Genomic DNA, 22,166 nt, shown 5'->3' with positions numbered 1-22,166 from the left:
CCCAAAGTCATTAATTAATTTTTAAGCCACCAAGCTGAAATGCAATACCGAAGTCCGGGCTTCGTCGAAGATTACTTGACCAAAATTTCAACCAATTTGGTTGACAAATGAGGGGGTGACAGTGCCGCCTCAACTTTCACGAAAAGCCGGATATGACGTCATCAAAGACATTTATCAAAAAAATTAAAAAAAACGTCTGAGGATATCATACCCAGGAACTCTCATGTCAAATTTCATAAAGATTGGCCCAGTAGTTTAGTCTGAATCGCTCTACGCACACACACACACAGACAGACAGACACACACACACGCACATACACCACGACCCTCGTCTCGATTCCCCCCTCTATGTTAAAACATTTAGTCAAAACTTGACTAAATGTAAAAAGAGAAACGAGACCAAAAAAAACCAAGCACTTGCTGACCTTCAACATGTTCACTTATGAAGGAAATCGGCCATCCATGAGGTGTGATGTAACTTTGTTTTGTTGAAGGGCGACCTGGATTGATTGCATTATTTTTCTTGTGAGGCAAAAGTGTGTGTAATTGGTACATCAGTGTTATTCTGCTCGTGTATGAGAGCTTTGAAACGTTTGGTTTCCTGCTGCATTATGTTTGATCACTGACACATGCTTCAAATGACTGAGAAGCAACTGCCTGCATTTCTTGCAATCGTCGCGATATAACCTTCGTGGTTGAAAACGACGTTAAACACCAAATAAAGAAAGAAAGATTTCTTGCAAGCTATTGTAGGGGGTAAACAGGTCTGCAAATTTCAAAGAGATACCCTTTTTAGAGAGAAAAAAAGAGTGCAGATAAAGTCAGTTTAATTGTCATTTTAAAAACACTGGTGGAGGATGATAAAAAATAGTTGGAAATAAAAACTGCAATTTTTCGACTCCTGGCAAGAAAGTCAGGGAAACTTTATTGTTTTTCAAATAGACAGATGTCTGAGGCGTGACTGAAAGCCCTAGGGGCTCCGTGCACCTGTATGTGACAAGTCCAGTAATTTTAAAGAGGCAAAAGTGACAATGTTTTTTGTGTGAAAGATATCGGGGAGTTAATCTTTTCAAACAGCTATGATATGCTTGATTGCTACAGGTCCGTGGTGAATGTTTTGTCTTGTGTTTGCAGGCGTCAGTCAATTCAGGGGCAGCTAGCTTCTTTGAATGCTCTGGAGAAACTTCCTTTTACCAACTACGATTATAAATATGTAAGTATTCTTGATGGGAAAACTTGAATAGTCTGTTTTTAGATGTATATTTTTCTTTCTAAAAAGCTATGTTGAGGTTAGTATGCTGTTGCCAACAACTTGTGTGGCATTTATAATTCACAAAGTGTTGGTCGTCAGAATCAAGACAAGATATACACATTTATTAGTTTTATGTTCACGAAAGCAGTTTGGAGGTGGCAAGCTACTAACAGTTTGTCACTGGTAAATGCTTGTGGCCTGTGTTGTAATGGAAGAGGCAAGCTACTCAGAGTGTGTCACTGGTAAATGCTTGCACTCTATGTTTTAACTCAGGAAGCAAGTTGCTGCTAATGTTGTCACTGATAATTGCGCACAGCCAGTGTTTGCGTCAACCAGACTGACATAAGATGTTAGGTGGCTTGTTGTCAGACCAGCTTTTTTTGTCTGTCCGATGGAAGCATATCGTCTTCTGTTTCATCTTTATCGACAGAGGCCGCAAAGCGGAGGTTGATAAAAATGTAACAGAAGGTGATATGTTCCGCTCGGACGGACAAAAAATGCTGATGTGGCAAGAAGCCACCAAACATCGTTTTTGTCATCATTTTGGTAGTACAAAAGTATGCACACTTCTTGGATTTATCACATTATGAACATTGTTTCAATTTTGTTACCAAGCTTGTCATGACTCATGAAAATGATGACAAACCTTGTTGTTTTCTGTCACAAGGTGGATGGTGCATGCTGTGAAAACGTAATCGGTTATATGCCCGTGCCAGTGGGTGTGGCAGGACCTCTTCTGCTGAACGGGAAGAAGTTCATGGTTCCCATGGCAACAACAGAAGGCTGTCTGGTCGCCAGTGTTAATCGTGGATGTACTGCTTTAAGGGTAGGTTATCTGATGAAGGTGTGTGTATTGAGAATGGATAGTTCTAGGTTGTTTCTATCTGTATATACTTGACTGTTAGTCTGTAATAGACAGTACTTGATGGGTACTCTCTTTTTGGTTTGTTTCTAGTGTTGCAGACTCGCATTACATTTTGTGTTATTTTCTGTCGATTGAGCAAAATTCATTAAACTGAGAATTCTGTGATATTAATGTCACTATTGTCATTGTCTCTGTAGACTCTGAAATGTGCACATGTGCTGCCACCATTATAAATCTGCTCCAATTGTTGAGGTAATTCGATCGTCTTCTTAGCTAGGTTGATTATGGGCAATTCCAAAAAATATGCTCACCTAAGCCTGAAATTCAAAATGGAATTGACGGCTTTTTCACCGTACATATGCCACAAGAGATGTTTATAGTTACTCATACCATTCATCGCTTGCCTCTAGTTCACTCCCCTTGCATGCCGCCATTTTGTTTTGATGTCATTTGGGAACGCGCCGTGTGAAGTCATTTTATGACAACTTTTAAGAATGTCATCGCGTGTGCTAGTTTTTATTGTTTTGGTTTCAAAAATTAGTCAAAGTTGCTACAGAAGCCTAAAACTACCGTTTGATCTGTTTTTAAAATATCAATTGCTAATACTTTTTGAAATATATTTAAAACAAACTCTACCCCAAAATGGTGCCACGTCAGTGACGTTTTGGGTAGACTTTTTGTTTGTGGCGATGAACAGATTGGTTGATTTATTTCTTATTTCGAGTTTTCTTAGCTTTTAAATGGAGGAGTCCAACCATGTGATTTGAGTTTGTTTGTCCCCATTTTGTTGTGCACAAAGTGCGTCACTGACGTGGCACTGTTTTGTAACGTCTATGGCACTTTGAAACCATGTGTACTTGTTACTGGTAGTTTTTAACCAATTTCCTTGTGATTTTTTGTTACATGTTCTAACTAAGGTTAACATTGTTGTAACTGGAAAAAGCTGAGCACAAAAACGAGATCATTTGTCCGTTATTTTTAATTTTTAGTGCAGTTAAACCCAGAGATTTGTTCGAGTTATGATCCAAACAAAATGACCAAAACGTTATTATAAATGTTTCAGGTAACTGATCATCAAAAATAATATATCATTTGAAAGGCCAAACATTTAACTGGTTTACCTCTCAGAGATGACGCCATTAGGTTGCTACGTCATAAATGACGAGGCATCAAAATACGTCACTTTTGGGTTATGCTTCAAAACGGGGTCTTTTGTCAAGAACCATGAACAACTCCTATTATGTAAAAGAGTGTAGCTAGGTAATGACACAAAGGAAATGTCTACAAAGGTGAAGAAAGTAACATGAAACAAAGCTGCTACATAATTTACAATCTGACAGAAGAAAAGGGAAATCAAACTGTGGAAAAAGGGAACAACTCGGAATAGCCAACAAGACGTCCGAACAGCTCTGCAAACGAAATTAATGTAGCTGCTGTATCAAAACTTAAGAACTAAGATTGAAAAGTGAACATACGAGTATATAGTGCAAGACTTAAACTTTCATATAGAACCGTTCACAGAATTCTACACAATGACCTTCAGCTTCAAAAGCTGGCCGTAAAATGAATGCCTCATTAGCTGACAGGGAAACGGAAGAAGCAACAAGTTCCTCTTGCACGCGATCTGCTTAACCGTTTCGAACCAAGTAGACCCACACTTGTGATGAATCTAGTCACTGATAGACTTTGGTTTCCTTCTATATTATTGCCAGAACACACAAAACAATTGGGCCACAATTACGAGATGCACTACATTTGTAAGCAAGGGTTTCAAAGAAGAAACAGTGCTATTCGCTGTATTTTGGCGACCACGAAGGTCCCGTTGCTGTCGATAATGTTTTGCTAACAGAACTGTCACTGTCACATACTATACAGGACCTTATTACCCAAAGTAACTCACGAGTTCAGCAGTTAACGACTAAACTGCGAAACCCAGACCTCCCATCTTCTCCATGACAATGCCAGCCTCCACGAAATAAGGGCCGTGCCTCCATTCCTTAAAGTCTAAATGGTCCCATTTTTGCCTCACACATTCTTCGGACCTGAATTTACTCCTTGTGACTTCTGGTTATTCCCTCTATGAAAATTAAAGTATCTGAAGGAAGACAAAAACAAAAGAAAAATCCCAACCGCCGACAAAAACAATAGTGTAGAGCGAAGTGGAGTGCACAGAAAAGTAAATCTGCGAGTGTTCGCAGTGCTGAAAGAAAATGTCATTTACACAAGAAAAGGCTGTTTCAGCGCGACTAAGTCCATTGTTTGGTTCACCGCAATCTTTTTGCTACATAAGCGATGAAGAAAATGAAATAGTTTTTTCCGTGAGGTTCGCGGAGAAAGATGCTAACAATGTTTGAGTTTGGTTATGTTCAGATTTAGAATTAACGGGTTATTCCGCCCTGTCATTCTCGACTAACACCAACAAATATAAAGTGGAATAGTGTGGTTCACATTTAGGATCTTGTCAAATGTACATACTCATTTGTTTGACGTGAGTGTATAACGGTAGTTATATATATAATTGCCAGGAGGGAAGACGGTGGAGAACGTCAAAATAATGACAGCTCAAATCAAAACCGTGTGAATGACGTTTTGGAGCCAGAATCAGGAGCCATTTATCTTTCTGAGGGTGTGTACTTGTTTTCCCGCCAAGTTTGAATGAAATATTTTCGAAAAATCAAGGCGTTGTCTGAAGTGTACAAGAAAAAAAGAATGACCTTGACCGGTGACCTTGAGTAGTGACCTTGACCCGGAATGCTTTAAATATGTTTGCTAGAGGTGTATGTTCCTTTTAAGTGTATCAATACATGTACAAAGTGTGCAATTGAAATAATTATTTTACAAGTTATTCAGATGGGCAATGGTGTCGACGGACCAACGGGCGGACCAACGGACGGAGGGACACAGAGCCGTATAGTGGTTCCACAATGTCCGAGAAGATCAATAATAAGTTTAAAATCGGCCGTGTTAAACTACCTATATTATAACAACAAAAAAGTATCACTATTGAACATTGAATTCACACGTGCCACGTCAGTGACGCTCAAGTGCCACGTCAGTGACGCGACATATTAACCGCTAGTCGCAAGGATACATTTGATATTTGCAATTTCTTTTATGTATCAGAACGTATGATATGTCTTGACTATGATCTAACAAAATCACATCATTTACTTGGCTAATCTCATAAAATTTTAGATTAAATTACATATCTTACCCAACTCACATATAGCAATTAACTCTAGTTCAGTGCTGGTAACGCTGTACGCACCCCTTGGTAACAAGGGGAGCCACTCTAAAAAAGAGAGTGACCACTACCCATAATGCAACATTAACACATAATCTGACTTCCGTATGCGCGCGCATACGCCGCCATATGCATCATTTCCATACTCAGCGATCAGCGAGACTGGTTGTGTTTTGTACGCTCTGGCTGTTTGCAGCCTGTTGTCTTTTCGTCTTTGGACCTGGACAGCTCCCTCTTGGTACTTGTCTTGTTCTTACCTTCACTACTGTTGAGGTGAGATCGTTCTTGAATTATTTTGCTTGTGTTTGTGGTCGTTTGGCCTTAAAGTGAATTTGTAAAATTTTTCTTGTTGAGAAAATTTTTTGTGAGTTTGTTTTTGATCATGGCGGATAGCGCTAAGAAGCGGCAGTCGTCGAAGCCAGTAACTGCTGAGTCTTCGCCGGTTAAGAAAACACTTCGGAAAGCTAAAGCTACCGGCCACAATCTTGTTTCTGTACTGAACCGTTGACGCAAAAATGTTTTGATGTTTTGATTGACATGCCTCCTACTTCTAGGACTCCAGCTAAACCTGTAGACAAAGCTTCGCATGTTGATAAGCCCGTTAAATTACATATTCTTACTCCGAATCACATATAAGCATTGACGCAGTCTACATGCTATAGGTCTGAAAAAGGCTACCCATCTTAAAGAATTTTAAAGGGAAGCAACCCGACACAAAAGTGTCAAAATCAGGTTAGGTAATGACTATCTACCCAGGGAGTTACTTCCCGTCCGGGTTATGTGACGTCACTTCCCCTGTAAACACCACGTGTAACTCATACGACTATTCAGCCTACACTGAGAAGGTCGACGAAATTTTGGCTCCGTGAGTGGCTGCTTGCAGGTGTTCTTTGGGCACCCACCGGCCACCTAACCCATCTTACTGGCTTGCCATTACGTTTTTGGTGAGATCTTTCCATTTTGTCTTTGTTTATTGACAGGAATTTCGTTGTTATTGACAAATTTTCGTCCTTGTTTGGACTTATAAAAATTTTTGCTCAGTAACTTTGTTGTTGTTTGCTGTGTTTTGCGAGTTGGTCATTATGGCCGATAGCGATAAGAAACGCGGTGAGGGTGATGCCAAGGGCCGGGTTAAGGCAAAGTCTTCTTCTTCCGAAAATACTGTGCCTAAAACTTCTTCTCTTGCGATAGTTTCGGACGAAACTAGAAATGTACTTTTGACTGTACCCATTTCGGCCCCTGATAGCCTTAATGCTGGGGGGCAGTCTAGCAAACCTGTTACAACTGTATCTTCGTCAGCTCGCTCGCCCGCCGTTTCGGGCTCGGGGCAAGCTGATATGGTGTCGTCGATTTTGAGCTCTCTCGTTCCAGAAATACGAAGCCTGGTGCGTGACGAATTACAGTGTGCCACGCCGGCTCTCAGCTCTCCGCTTTCGTCGGCAGTGGGTGGCGTCCATTCTCTGGCATCTTTTGTGTGCCTGTCGGAGACGCCCGCCCGTGATGTTGGTTCTCTCCCATCGTCTTCTGCTCTTGCCTGGAGCACAGACGGTAAGTTGAACTGCTCCACCGGCTCTCGTGAAGCCACCGGACGCTCTCTTTTGAGCAACAGTTCTTTGCCGCAGGTTCACTACCTGCAAACTTCCTGTTCGTCAGGATATGCTGCTCTTTCTAAGTCCGATCGTACAGCGAGTAGGGCTATGACTGAGCAAGGGCGGCTTCCGCTTGCGGGAGTCGCGTTTCCGGGTTTACCCGGAAGCGAAGGTCCATCCAGTACACCCTTGAAGGTCACTGCTGGGGTCGACCGTGGACTGGCCTTCGGGCCACCGGGCTTCCGGCTCCAGTCCTTGCAGCATTCGCTTCCGCTTTACGCGGCTTTGTCTGTTGCTCTTCCGGCTCCGCCCGGATTTTCTAGTCTCTTGCTCGCTGCTCCTACACGGATGTCAGTCGGTGAGAGACCGGGTACGTCCTTCGAACTTCCGGGACAGTCTTCACTTCACTTGACTAGTGCTATGTCGACTTCCGGATCCGTTCCGTCGGCATCGGTTGCTTTTTCCTGCTCTGCTTTTCCTGTTGATCAGGTTATGAGCCAGGATGCCTTCCGGCCTACAGGTTCTCCGGTTTCCGGTTTTTCTGTACACCAACCTGCCGACGGTTCAGTGGACTATGGTCGGGATGCTTCGCTCGACTATGCAGACACGCAGTCTGTGGTCAGCGAAACTTCTCGTTCTGGATTTCCGTCTCAGCTTCGGGCAGCGCTTGAAGATGCGGCGGAAGTTACATCCAGATACTTTCCGGCGGGGGCTTCGGCTTTGGCTTCGTCGGCTGCCGCCGCCCCCTCCGCGATGTCGGACTTCCGTTACGTGAAGGAGGATGCCTCTCGCTTCCGTTTCGTTGAATCCCCGTCGGTGGCTTACCAGCTCTCACAGGTTTTGGCGCGGCCTTCTCCTGTTGGAAGGACGCACCCGGGCATTCCTGTTCCTTTGCTTGTCCCTTACGGGCCTGCTCCGGAACTTGCTCAGCCTTGGCTTGCTTCGGACACCCAAGCTTCTTCTTTTGTGCCAACAAATCACAAGAAGTTTTTTCTGCCGAAGACAGGTCGTACTTGGGTCACTCCCTTTGCGCTTCCGCGTGCACCGCTCCCGGTCACGCCGGAAATGTCTTCTTTGCTGGCAAAGCCTATCAAGAGCGATTCGGGGATTGTCCTTCCTGAACAAACCCTCATGGCGTCAGAGGAGATTAGTCGCCAGCTTTTGGAGCTAGCTTCGATCTCCGAGACACTTTTGCGTTCTCTTGCCAGGTCTCTGACCGAAACGCTGGACCCTTTTGTCCTTGCGGAGGAGCAAGACGCTGATGACGTTTCGACCCTTCTTTCGGCCCTAGCCCGGGTCAACGAAGAACAGATGAGGTTGTCAGCTATGCAATACGCACATACCATCATGAGCCGTAGAGATCTTTTCCTGGCTCACTCTCAGTTCACGGACCAGACTACTCGCGACACTTTGCGAACGTCTCCCATGACAGAGGGCTCTCTGTTTGGCCGCCTGGTGTTTGACGCCAGGAAGACAGAGATACAGATGAACAGGGACGCTCAATTCTCTGATTTCTCTCTGCAGGCGTTCAAGCAGGCAAAGCCTTCACAGGCTCAGCCTGCTCAGCCTAAACAGCCTCAGGCCTCTGGTTCTTCCAAGCCTGCCGGACAGAAGCAGGCTAAATCGTCTTCTCGAGGCTCGAGGAAGAGATCGGCGTCGGGCAGGGGGCGAGGCGGCTCAGGAAGCAAGCCTCACCTCCAATGAGGCGCTCCCGATCCCACACCCCCCCCCCCCCCCCTGTCCTCCACTCTGGTGATGGCGGGGGGCCCTTCGCGGGCACTTTCACACTGGGCGGCCTTAGTGCACAGCCAGTGGATCGTGGGCGTAGTGGGGTCGGGCTTTCGTCTGCTCTGGGGCGAAAGAAAGGAACCTCTGTCTCGGCGTCTGCCGGGCTTCAAGCCCCCCTTCTCATTGGAGGCAAGGTCCGTACTTCAGTCGGAAATTGTCGCTCTGGTGCAGAAGGGCGCGGTGGAGAGAGTCTTAGACCACACGTCCCTCGGCTTTTACGGGCGGCTGTTTGCCGTTCCCAAGGCCTCAGGGGCGTGGCGTCCCGTCCTGGACCTGTCGCATCTCAATACTTTCTTGAGAACGATACGGTTCAAGATGGAGACGCCGGCTTCGGTCAGAGACTCCCTCCGCCCAGGAGACTGGGCGACCTCCATCGACCTGACATATGCATACTTTCACATCCTTATGCATCCGTCCGACCGGAAATGGCTCCGTTTCCGGTGGGGCGATCAGGTCTACCAGTTCCGCGCTCTCCCTTTCGGGCTGTCTCTCGCACCTTGGGTGTTCACTATGGTCGTGAGACAGTTATGCGCACTGGTGAGGTCGCAGGGTATTCGGCTGCGGGCATACCTGGACGACTGGCTGGTTCTGAACCAAAGTCAGTCAGGGTGCTCCAGTCATACCCAAGCGGTTCTTCGTCAAGCCCACCTGCTGGGTTTTTCGATCAACCGGACAAAGTCGGAGTTGGTTCCGTCGCAGACGTTCACTTACTTGGGAATGTTTTTCTGCACGGTTCTTTAGACAATACAGCCTTCTCAGAGGAGGGTGGACAAGCTCCAAGTCGCTATCCGCTCCCGGCCTAGTGGTAAGGCGTCCGCCCCGTGATCGGGAGGTCGTGGGTTCGAACACCGGCCGGGTCATACCTAAGACTTTAAAATTGGCAATCTAGTGGCTGCTCCGCCTGGCGTCTGGCATTATGGGGTTAGTGCTAGGACTGGTTGGTCCGGTGTCAGAATAATGTGACTGGGTGAGACATGAAGCCTGTGCTGCAACTTCTGTCTTGTGTGTGGCGCACGTTATATGTCAAAGCAGCATCGCCCTGATATGGCCCTTCGTGGTCGGCTGGGCGTTAAGCAAACAAACAAACAAAAAGCTATCCGCTCCACTTTGTCTCTCCCTCGGGCTTCCCTCCGGACTCTGGCCTCCATCTTGGGACAGATGGAGTCCATGGCTCTCTTGGTGCCTCGGGGCAGAGTTCACAAGCGGCCTTTTCAGCTTGCTCTGAAACCGTATGTGGACTCTGCCTGTGTGGACTGGGACGTCCTCATCCCTCTTTAGGGATGGTTCCAGTCAGCGACCCTTCCGTGGTTGGACACGGGATGGGTCTGCAGGGGCGTGCCGATTGTCTTGCCCCCCCCCCCCCAGACACGGATCTCTTCACAGATGCGTCTCTGATGGGTTGGGGCGCTCACACGGACCGACAGACAGCGTCGAGCCTGTGGTCGGCAGAGCAGAACTGTTGGCATATCAACTTGCTGGAGCTAGAGGCTGTGGCTCTGGCTCTGGTGGAGTTTCTACCCTCCCTTCACGCCAAGCATGTTCGTCTTTTCACAGACAACACGACTGTGGCAGCTTATCTGAACAAGCATGGAGGGTCGCGGTCCCCGTCTCTCTCGGGCAGGACCTGCGAGATCCTGATCTGGTGCTGGCAACACCAGATCACTCTCACAGCCAGGTACCTCCCGGGGAGCTTGAACATCTTGGCGGATGCGCTCAGTCGCTCCAACAGGGTGCTTCAATCAGAGTGGACGATCACTCACGGGGCACTGCTTCGCCTTTGGGCCGTCGTCCCAAAGCCTCTGGTGGACCTCTTTGCCACCCGGTTTTTGAAGAGGCTGTCGATCTTCGTCTCGCCATTCCCGGATCCCGAGGCTTGGCAGACGGATGCATTGGACTTTCACTGGACACGGCTTCAGGCCTACGCCTATCCTCCCTTCCAGTTACTCGGCCGAGTAATTCGGAAGGCGGAGATGGAAGGTCCAGATCTCCTGTTGGTCGCGCCTCTGTGGCCCTCACAGGCGTGGTTTCCGGATCTTCTAAGGCTTGCTCACGGCCCACCAATTCCTCTCTCTCTCGTAAGAGGAGAACTGGTGCAGCCTCGAACCGGCATTCCACACGAGGACCCCTCAATCCTGAAACTTCACGTGTGGAGGTTGTCCGGTCTTCTCTGAGGCGTTCTGGTGCTTCTGAACAAACATTAGACTTGGTGGAACGCTCTCATATGGCTTCCACTTCGTCAGTGTACGCTTCTCACTGGAAGGCTTGGGTGACCTGGTGTCAGGCCCGTGGTTTGCACGTGCTAGCTCCTCGCTCTATGCACGTGGGAAACCACCTCTCTTTTCTTGCCTCTCAAGGAGCGTCTGCTTCCTCCTTGAGGGTGAGAAGATCTGCCATCGCTGTCACTTTACGGCAGATGGGTCGCTCGATCGACGTCAGCGGCGTCATCTCTAGGGTGATTAAGGGCGCTGCTCTTAAAGAGATTTCTACTCGCACCTCCCTCCCGAAGTGGGATCTTTTTCTGGTACTCGAATTTCTTCGTTCCGCAGAATTTGAACCCTTGGTCTCGGCTAGTTTCGCTAGTCTTACGCGCAAAGCTCTTTTTCTCCTGCTTGTAGCTTCGGCTCGCAGGGGGAGTGAGATTCATGCCCTGTCAGGAGATCCGGCAGACATCTCTCACGAGCCCGATGGCTCTATTTCTTTGCGTTTCCGGCCAGATTTTCTGGCGAAGAACCAGGCGCCCGACCAGGCCTCTCCGCTGGTTCGCGTCAAGCCCTTAACTTCTATTCTGGCTCCCGGAGATCCAGACGCGGTTAATTGTCCGGTCCGAGCCCTTGGCACCTACCTGGCCCGCGCTCAGCCGCTTAGGTCAAAATTTCAAAAACTTCTGTTCATTTCTATGAACACGTTACGAAATAAGGCTATTGCCAAAACTACCATGGCTCGTAGGGTGTCCATGCTCATTAAGCAAGCTTACGTATGGAGCCTCCCGCAGTGGGGCACTGCGGTTATGAAATTAAAGGCCCCTCCTGTTTTTGGAACCGCAGGAGCTTTCTAGTTTGCTGTTAGGTAGATTTTTGGTTCCTCTTTCCTGTCATGCTCTCTTTTTCTTCATGAATTCTTTTCTTTTTTCTGCCTTCCTGCTCATTCACCTGTATTTTTTCCAAAAATCTCTTCTCTTGCCGCTTGTCTCGCGATTCATGTATAGTTTAATCTGTTAGTGTTCTGATGTAAGTCCAGCAGTAGATAGGTTAAGCCTATTTTAACATACTGGAAACTGGTAATCTTCCAGTAGGTATTAATTTAGTTTTACTAAAGCCTGCTGGGACACAAGTAATGGGTTAGTGCATTTGTAAACAGGAATCGCTTGACAAGTGGCCCCCTTCATCCCCCCCCTTCCTCGTCCTGATATGGCTCTGCGTAGTCGGCTGGACGTTAAGCAACAAATAAACAAACAAACAAACGTATGGAGCCTGGCGAACAAAAGGGGGGGGCTGCCTGTCTTCCCCTTGGACTCTGCTCGAGCCCACGAAACCAGGGCTTGGGCGTCCTCTCTGGCAGTTCTTCGGTCTCACAAACTGGACGAAGTCCTGCGCACGGCGTATTGGCGTTCTGAGGATGTGTTCCTACACTACTACCTCAGGGACGTTTCTGCTGTGAGGCAAGTTGGCTCTAGAACTTTCCCGGCGCTCATCGCAGGGGGACAGTTCCTCGCAAGGGTTTGAGGTGAGTTTGGTTTTTCATTCCCACCGCCTTGTTGAAGCTATCTGCTTATATGTGATTCGGAGTAAGAATATGTAATTTAATCGAAAATTTTTAAGTAAATTTTCATTTGATTAATATACTTACCCGAATCACATAGTGTATTCCCTCCCGCCAACCCCGCATATGATTTTTGAGTCACTTGAGAAAAAGTGACTCTATGTAATCGGTCAGTGTTAGTCTGTCCGGCCGGCCGTCCGGCCGGCCGTCCGTAGACACCACCTTAACGTTGGACTTTTCTCGGAAACTATCAAAGCGATCGGGCTCATATTTTGTTTAGTCGTGACCTCCAATGACCTCTACACTTTAACGATGGTTTCGTTGACCTTTGACCTTTTTCAAGGTCACAGGTCAGCGTCAAAGGAAAAATTAGACATTTTATATCTTTGACAAAGTTCATCGGATGTGATTGAAACTTTGTAGGATTATTCTTTACATCAAAGTATTTACATCTGTAGCCTTTTACGAACGTTATCAGAAAAACAAGGGAGATAACTACCCTTTTCTGTTCGGCAACACACAACTTAACGTTGGGCTTTTCTCGGAAACTATAAAAGTGACCGGGCTCAAATTTTATGTGAACGTGACTCCCAGTGACCTCTACACTTTGACATCTGCTTTGGTGACCTTTGACCTTTTTCAAGGTCACAGGTATGTCTTGAAGGAAAAAAATTGAAATATCATATCTCTGAAACTATTCATCGGATTTGATTCAAACTTTATAGGATTATTCTTTACATCAAATTATTTACATCTGTATTGTGTTGTGAATAGCAATTTCTTCCTGTCCATCTGATGCCTCATATAATATTCAGAACTGCGAAAGTGACTCGATCGAGCGTTTGCTCTTCTTGTTTAGTCTATTAAGTCGTATGAGTTACACGTGGTGTTTACAGGGGAAGTGACGTCACATAACCCGGACGGGAGGTAACTCCCTGGGTAGATAGTCATTACCTAACCTGATTTTGACACTTTTGTGTTGGGTTGCTTCCCTTTAAAATTCTTTAAGATGGGTAGCCTTTTTCAGACCTATAGCATGTACACTGCGTCAATGCTTTTATACTGTTCAAAAAAAGAAACGCATAGTTGCTACTTGCCAAATTTGTTTTATTTTTCGAAAAAATTAACAGAAAATCCAATATTTAGTTTATTTGTTTGAAATTTGGTATGGACACAGTTGAATGCACACACAGTTCATTTGCATCTTCAAATCAATCAGTCAATCAATACGATTGGGTGCCGAGGCTGTCAAGTCAGTAGGGGGTGTGACTGCCTTGAGCAGCAACAACTGCCCGGCACCTTCTGGGCATGGACTGGATCAGATGCCGGATATCTTGCTGTGGGATGGTGTCCCACTCCTCCTGAAGTGCCTGCAATAGATCGCGGTGATTTGCCGGCGCTTCTTCTCGCCTGCGCACACGTCTGTCCAATTCATCCCAGAGGTGTTCTGTCGGGTTTATGTCTGGCGACATGGATGGCCAGGGAAGCACCTGGACATGGTGGTCGGTGAGGAACTGGGTGGTGAGTCGTGCTGTGTGCGGGCGAGCGTTGTCCTGCTGGAATATGGCATCCTGGTCAGCCAGAAGAGGAAGGGCGTGTGGGCGCAGAATTTCCTCCACGTATCGCTGGGCAGTTATGCGCCCTTGGACGTGCACCAGGGTGCTCCTTCCAGCGGTATTGATCGCCCCCCACACCATGACGCCTCCACCACCATGAACGGGTGCCTCATCCACACAGTTGGGCGCGTAACGTTCGTTTACTCTCCGGCAAGTCAGCAACGGAGCCAGTGGCTTGAAACCTGACCCACAGTCTACTGATGGTGCTCTGGGACATGTGGAAGTGCCTGGCGATTGCACTTTGACTTTGGCCTGCTTGTAAACGACCCAATGCAATTTGGCGGTCTTCTCTGCTCAATCGGGCCATCTTTCGTCGCTGAATTGTCGTCTGATTTCTTTGTGGCGAACAATCCGCTTTTATGGGTTTTGGAAGACATGGTGAGAGCTCAATATTCCCCGAGTTTCACGAGATTACACTGAAGCATGACGAGTGGTCATGCCAAATGAGCAATTTTGACATTGTAGCCACTGATAACGCATGCGTCACGTGCAGAGCTCACTTGTGGCAATGGACGAAAGGTCGACGACCAGATAAATATTTTCTGCAGTGTGGTGGATATCCTTGTAGCCATATAACTAAATTAACCAAATATTACAAGCTATGCGTTTCTTTTTTTGAACAGTATATGTGATTCAGGTAAGTATATTAATCAAATGAAAATTTACTTAAAAATTTTCGATTAAAGGGTCACCCGTTTCTCTTATTCCCGGGCTTGCGTCCGCGGACGTGGCCACATTGTTGCTCTCCCTGAGTTCGCAGGTATCGTCTTTGGCGGCTGACATTGCTTCCACGCGGGCGGAAGTTCGTGCTCTTCCCGCCGGTGTGACTGACGTTACGTCTCTGGCTACCATCCGCCCTTCGTCTTCGACTTCGACTTCCGTTGTGCGAGCGGACTTTCATTCGCCGCAGGATGGGGTGACCTTGCCTTCTCTGGTGGCTGTTGGTCCGCTTCCCGGTGGCTCTAGCCAAGAACAAGGTATGTCTTCTGAGAGCAGTATAGCTGACTCACTCTTTGACTATGGCAGTCAGGGGGGGGGTCAGCTTCCGGATGGCACGGAAGTGCTTGAAGGCTGCTCAGATGATGGTGCTTCCGCAGTGATCGAGGGCACCGGATTCAGACTTCCGTTTAGGCTTGCTGATGCAGTGGCAATAGCAGCTGAGACGGCTTCAAGATACTTTGCAGAGGGGGTGGTGGAATCTAAATCTTTTGCGGTTCCTCCTCCTTCTGCACTTGGAGATTTTCGCAGCGCGAAAGAAAACGGACGGACCTTTCGGTTTCTCGAATTGCTGTCTGTTGCGTATGAGTTTTCAAAAGTTTTCGGGAAAAAATTTTCACGAAAAACTTTTCACAAAAAATGTTTTCACGAAAAAAATTTTACGAAAAAATGTTCAGTCTTCGGCTTCCGGTTCCGTTGTTGCGGTTCCTCTGCTGTTACTCAGGCTGCATCCACTTCCTCTTACAGTCTTTCAGCTGGCATGAGGCAGGGGTATGGAATATCCGTTCACCAAGTTCCGGCTTTTGGGAATTTTTCTCAAGCCTTTCCCTTTTGGCAAGTGTTGCTTTTGCGGGATTGGTTTTCGGTTCTCATCCTTTCGAAGATAGTTAGGATACTACTGAACAGGATGACGATGATTTGGAAGATTTTGCTTCTGAGGCAGATGGAGACACCTCTTTTCGACTTTCAGCGAAGCTGCCAGAATTGTTAACTCGGACAGCGGAGGTTATTACGCGCTATTTCCCTGTAGGGTTAGCGGTAGCATCGTCATCTGCCGTTTCTCCTCCATCTTTTTTGGCGTGTTTTGCTCCTTTTTAGGATCAATTAAATTACATAACTTTACCCAACTCACATATAGCAATTAACTCTAGTTCAGTGCTGGTAACGCTGTACGCGTCCCCTTGGTAACAAGGGAGACCACTCTTTAAAAAAGAAAGTGACCAATCCCAAGCCAGACCAACTACCGGTCCGACTTCCGTATGCGCGCGCATACGCCGCCATTTGTATCATTCCACAACTCGGCGTCCAAGGGTCTGGTCGCATTTACGTACGCTCCTGCTGTTGTCAGCTTTTCGCCTTGGTCTTTGGACTTCGGGTTCGCCCCTTGGTACCGCCTGAAGCTTTACACCTGTTACTATGCTGTGTGGGGTGAGATCTTTCTGATTTATCGCAACTTTAGCGACGGTTGTCGCTACTTTCGAACTTATAAATTTTTTGACTGCAAATTTTTGTGAGTTTGTGTTTGTAATGGCGGAAGCTGCACTCAAAGACAGTGCAAAGAAGAAGCTCAGTTCGAGACAGGTCCCGGCTGACGCGACTCCTTCTAAGAAAGCTTCGCGAAAGTCTAAGAACGCTGGACTTGTCGCGTCTTTGACTTCAGATTCGTCTTCCGCTAAGTCACCCGTTTCGGCTGACAAACTTGTTAACCCTGCTTTGACTAACGTTACCTTAGATAAGGATAATGTTTCTGGCTCGGCCTCCGGTGTTTCGGATGCCGCGGCTTGCCCAGGTTTAGCTGCCGCAGATGTAGCTTCTTTGTTGTTGACGCTTAGTGCACAGGTTTCGACTTTAGTGTCAGAATTGTCTTCTACTAGGGAGGAACTTCGTTCCCTTCCTTCCGGTGTGTCGGATGTTTGTTCTTTCTCCAGGATTCGGTCGTCGCCTTTGACTTCCACCTCTACTTCCGCCCGTGCTTCTGCGACTGTGACTCAGGCAGAGGTTCATGCCTCGCAGGATGGTGGCGCACGCTGGGTGTCTTTGCTGAGTGTACCCTCACATGACAAAGGTATGTTGACACCGCAAGTAGCTGGGTTCTCCGGCAAAAGCGGTGTGCGAGTTCAGGAGAGAGTAGCGTGCCAAAAGTTGCGTGAAAGCTCAGATACCGTGACTGGCCCCCCCTGCCTTGGCATGGAGTCGGTTGCGGGTATGGGCCCTGAACAGCGAAAGGATAAGGCGCTCAGTCCGTCCCTCTCTGAGGATTCCGGCGAGCAGCTACGTCCTCTTCCGCCCGGGGGACAGGAAGTCGTTGGTCAAACTGACTCTTGGTCGGAACACGCGGGTGTGTCTGAGGTTCAGTTTCCGGATTGCCTTTTAGAGCATGACGGAGATACCGACGAGGGTGCTTCCTCCGTTACGGAGAACATCCAACAGAACTTGCCCTTCAAGCTGGCTGCCATGGTGGCACTGGCTGCTGAAGCGGCGCATAAGTTCTTCCCGGAAGGGGTGGTGGAGAGTAAGTCGAAGCTTGCCCCACCCCTTTCGGCACTTGATGATTTCCGGTGTGCGAGGGAGCAGAAGCCTCTCTTCCGATTTCGGGAGTCACCAGCTATTGCTGTTGAGATGGCATCTACCTTAAAGGGTAAACGACACATTCCGGTTCCTCTGTTGGCTCAACACGGTGAGGTTCCGGAGGAAGTGTTGCCTTGGGTTGTGAAAGAGGGGGATCGTCCTGCTTCCTCTTTGCACAATTTCAAGCTGAACCCATATCCGGTCAACTTGATCGAATGTTTTGCTTTGCCGTCTTGTGCGCTTCCGGTTTCACCGGAACTGGCTGGTTTAAGAGAGGACGGCTACAGGAAGGACAAGCCTGTCCCTTGCACTGAAGGTTCTCTTACGGCCATAGAGGAGACTGCAAGATCTCTTCTTGAATTGTCTTCTGTCTCTCGAGTCCTTACAGAGGTCGCCTTCTAGATCCATCGCTTCCTCGCTCGACCCTTTCGAGTTTCGTTTTGATGCATCTCCTGCTGTGGCTACTACTCTCCTGTCCACTCTGACTAAAGTGACGAGAGAGCAGATGGCTCTGTCGGCAAGGCTTTACACCCATGCGGTGTTGTCTAGGAGGTCAGCCTTTTTGGCGGGCTCCAAGATTTCGGACAAAGCTACCATAGAGAGCTTGAAGGTCTCGCCTTTTTCAGAGGGTGCTCTGTTAGGCCAATCCTCTCTGGACGCTCTCAGGAAAGAGACTCAGGATGCACGAGACATCGCTATTGCTCGCATCGCGCAGCACGGGTTTCAGAATCCTCAAAGCAAGCCGCACAAGCCTCAGGCTTCCTCGTCTGGAGGTGGTAAGGCTCAAAAACAGTCTTTTGCCTCTAGGGGTAGGGGCCGCGGAGCGCCTTATCAAAAGAGGGGGCAGTCTTTTGGCGGCTCCAGGGGGTCTGGGCGCGAGCCCCACCCCCAATGAAACTCCCCCGAACAGCACATCCTGGTAGCCCCCGCGCTTGTTGTAGCGGGCGGCCCGTCCAGGGCCCTCACTTCCTGGCTACAATTAGTGGTCAGCAAGTGGGTTACTGGGATCGTGCGTTCGGGGTTCCGGCTGCTCTGGTCAGAGAAGAAGGCTCCTCTGGCCAGGATAATTCCGCCCTGCAGGGCACCAAAGGAACAAGAGGCATGAGATGCCGTACTAAAGGATCTCTGCGATATGCATACTCAGAGAGTTTTAAGCCAAGCTTCGCAGCTGGGTTTTTCGATGAATCGCACAAAATCAGAACTAGTCCCATCCCAAAGATTTTCGTATCTGGGCATGGAGTTCGACACGCAAGCTTGGTCAGTTCGTCCTTCTCAGAGACGAGTGGACAAACTCCAGGAACTGATACGCTCACTCAACGGAGAGAATCAGGCCAGTGCTCGGGTTCTTACTTCGGTTCTGGGGCAAATGGAGTCTATGGCAACTCTTATCCCACAGGGCAGGTACTCGCTGGAGGGCAGACATGTCAGGATTCACACAGACAACACGACGGTGGCGTCTTACGTGAACAAACAGGGGGGGACGCGGTCTCCCAGTCTGTCGGACAAAGCCTGCCTCATTTTGACTTGGTGCAACTCTCATCGCATCCTTCTTTCAGCCGTCTATCTGAAGGGCAGTCTGAACGTTCTTGCGGACAATTTGAGCAGGGGGGACAAGGTGGTTCACTTGGAGTGGACTCTTTCACACCAATCCCTGGATCGTCTCTGGTTGCAGATAGACAAGCCTGTGATCGATCTTTTCGCAACGAGGTTTTCTGCGAGACTTCCTCTCATTGTCTCCCCCTTCCCAGATCCTCTGGCCTGGAAGGTGAAGGCCTTGGAAATCAGTTGGACAAACCTGACAGCGTATGCTTTCCCTCCGTTTTGCCTTCTGGGCAAGGTTCTCAGGAAAGTAGACTTAGAGAAGCCATTGCTGGTTCTGGTCGCTCCGCTTTGGCCAAACCAGCACTGGTTTCCCGACTTACTGCGTCTAGCAGTTCGGCCTCCGATCCCTCTCGCCGTGAAAAAGGGGGACCTCGTGCAGCCTCGGTCATGCATCCCCCACGAAAATCCGTGGCTCCTGAGCCTTCACGCCTGGATTCTGTCCGAAGCTCTTTGCTTAAGGCAGGGGCCTCTGCGTCTACTGTAAAGTTTGTCCGTAAGGCCCATAGAGAGTCCACGACTTCTGTGTACTCCTCTCACTGGCCAGCTTGGTCTAGGTGGTGCGCGCTCAACGGGGTTAATCCCCTTGCACCTAGGTCTATGCAGGTAGCCAACCACCTGTCGTGGTTGGCAGAGCAGGGGGGTTCTCCCTCTTCTCTTCGCGTACGGAGGTCTGCTATCTCCTCAACTCTCTTACAGCTTGGGCATAAGATCTCGCGGAGTGATTTCTAGTGTCATTAAGGGCGCCTCCCTTACGGCCGCTCGCGTTAAATCACAGCTCCCTGCCTGGGACTTGATGTTAGTTTTGCGGTTGTTAGCCTCGGAAGAGTTTGAACCCATCCGTTCGGCTAGTTTGATTAATTTGACGCGCAAGGCAGTGTTTTTAATTTTGCTCGCTACTTCTAGGAGAGGTAGCGAGGTTCATGCTTTGTCAGGTCTTGAAAAAGACATTTCTTTTGAAAAAGATGGGTCCATTTCTCTCAAGTTTATACCTGGCTTTCTAGCAAAAAATCAGAAGCCTGGTCAGAGTTCGCCCGTTTTGCATATCTTACCGTTAAGCACGGTTTTAGCTCCTGGAGATCCAGATTTAGCTAATTGCCCCGTTCGGTCGCTCAGCCGCTACCTGTCACGGACGCGGCACATTCGTTGAGAAACCCAAAAGCTCCTCTTTATTTCTCTGAACACAGCTAGGAATCGGGATATTGCAAAGGTCACGTTGACCAAGTGGGTGTCCACACTGATCAAACAGGCTTACGCCTGGTGGGATGCTCAATCGGGGGATTCTAGGACAGTCTTGCCTCTCACTGCTGCCAGAACACACGAGGCAAGAGCATGGGCTTCCTCTCTGGCTGTTCTACGGTCTGGTCGTCTGACTGAAGTGCTTGAGTCAACCTACTGGCGTTCTGAGGATATATTCATAAACTTTTACCTCTGGGACATCGCCTCATTGAGACAGGACGGCAGCTCTGCGCTACCGGCTATGGTAGCCGCAGGGCAAGTCCTGCATGCTTGAATTTTGGTAAGTACCCACCACCTATAGTAGCAATCTGCTATATGTGAGTTGGGTAAAGTTATGTAATTTAATCCAAAATTTTAGTAATGAATTTTAATTTAATTAATATACTTACCCAACTCACTTCGTTTAATCCCTCCCGCCTCCCCGCTGTGGTGGTATTTGGGACTAAAAAAGAAGTGAGTTGGGCTTCGTTGGGAATGATACAAATGGCGGCGTATGCGCGCGCATACGGAAGTCGGACCGGTAGTTGGTCTGGCTTGGGATTGGTCACTTTCTTTTTTAAAGAGTGGTCTCCCTTGTTACCAAGGGGACGCGTACAGCGTTACCAGCACTGAACTAGAGTTAATTGCTATATGTGAGTTGGGTAAGTATATTAATTAAATTAAAATTTATTACTAAAATTTTGGATTTACGAACTCTATCGATGGTCTTGCCACATCTCTGCCTCGGGACTGGGTGGCCGAGTGGTAACGCACTTGCGCTCGGAATCGAGAGGTTGCGTGTTCGACCCTGGGTCGGGCCGCTATTTTCTCCCCCCTTTCCTAACCTAGGTGGTGGGTTCAAGTGCTAGTCTTTCGGATGAGACGAAAAACCGAGGTCCCGTGGACACTACATTGGGGTGTGCACGTTAAAGATCCCACGATTGACAAAAGGGTCTTTCCTGGCAAAATTGTATAGACATATATATAAAAATGTCCACCAAATACCCGTGTGACTTGGAATAATAGGCCGTGAAAAGTATATACTCGCCTAACACGCTTGAGATTTACTGGCCGATGTGAATGCGTGATATATTGTGTAAAAAATTCCATCTCACACGGCATATTGTAAACGCCATGAGCCTCCCTAAGAAAGAGAGGGTATGTGCGTAGAAATACTCACAAATAAATAAACAAATTTTGGCATATCATGGGGAAGCTCCTACTTCAGCTTTGCCGCGGTTTGCGTCATTTTCAGCTGATCTGAGCCTTTTAAAGAAATTCTTCGAACATTAAGTTCTTGGTTTCTCTTTCGGGGTCCTTTGATCTTTTGGAATGTTTTCACAATTGAGGCTCCTTTGTCACCACTCCCTTTGTGGGCAACGCTCGGCTTAGCACCTGCGGTGGCAGTGTGAGCTTGCGTCATCGGCTCAAGTAGCGCGTCACTCGCTGAGCGCTATCCGTAGGCCTCGGTTAACTCCAAGCCTAAGAACTTAGTTTTTCTTTTGTTCTTTATACGGAACCGCCCCCAGGTACCCCGGAGTTGGCGAACATTCATCTGGATGTTAATAGCAAGGAGAAACTGTCCGTTTGTAAGGACAAGGATCTCCTGGCTGTGGTAGATTGTGTCCGCACTTTCTTTACGAATATCGCCTTTGATCAAGACTTGCATTTGTTCTCTCTCTTGTGCGGTTACGTCCTAACTGGATATCTTTGTGTTCCGACAGGGCTTAGATACTTAAGATGTAGCTTCTCTGTTCGCCTGTCTCTTCCTAAAAGTATTGTTCTTTTGTTGAGACTTTCTTTTCTTCTTTGCTTGAAGGTTCTCTTTGTGAGTCCGCATCTATGCACGCGGATTCTTCCCTAACAAAGAGGAGCTCTCTGCAAAAGGAAAGCGCCCGGCAGGCGTTGGCTTTTGCTCGTTTTTAAAAAAAAGCTTCAGGCTCGCCTTTCT

General features: G+C 48.0%; 1 protein-coding gene across 1 annotated transcript in view; it reads left to right on the top strand.

Moving 5' to 3' along the window:
* The window catches only part of LOC138953776 (3-hydroxy-3-methylglutaryl-coenzyme A reductase-like), a 146,836-nt gene that overhangs the window by 94,434 nt on the left and 30,236 nt on the right, over nt 1-22,166 (top strand). Inside the window, exons 24-25 of the mRNA XM_070325718.1 lie at nt 1,135-1,213; nt 1,920-2,078. Coding sequence (XP_070181819.1) covers nt 1,135-1,213; nt 1,920-2,078 — 238 coding nt within the window. The remainder of the gene's footprint in view (nt 1-1,134; nt 1,214-1,919; nt 2,079-22,166) is intronic.

Source organism: Littorina saxatilis, linkage group LG1 (genome assembly GCF_037325665.1).
Source record: "Littorina saxatilis isolate snail1 linkage group LG1, US_GU_Lsax_2.0, whole genome shotgun sequence".
Taxonomy (NCBI): domain Eukaryota; kingdom Metazoa; phylum Mollusca; class Gastropoda; order Littorinimorpha; family Littorinidae; genus Littorina; species Littorina saxatilis.
Note: the sequence above shows the minus strand (reverse complement) of the source record. Positions and strands in the feature narration are given on the sequence as shown.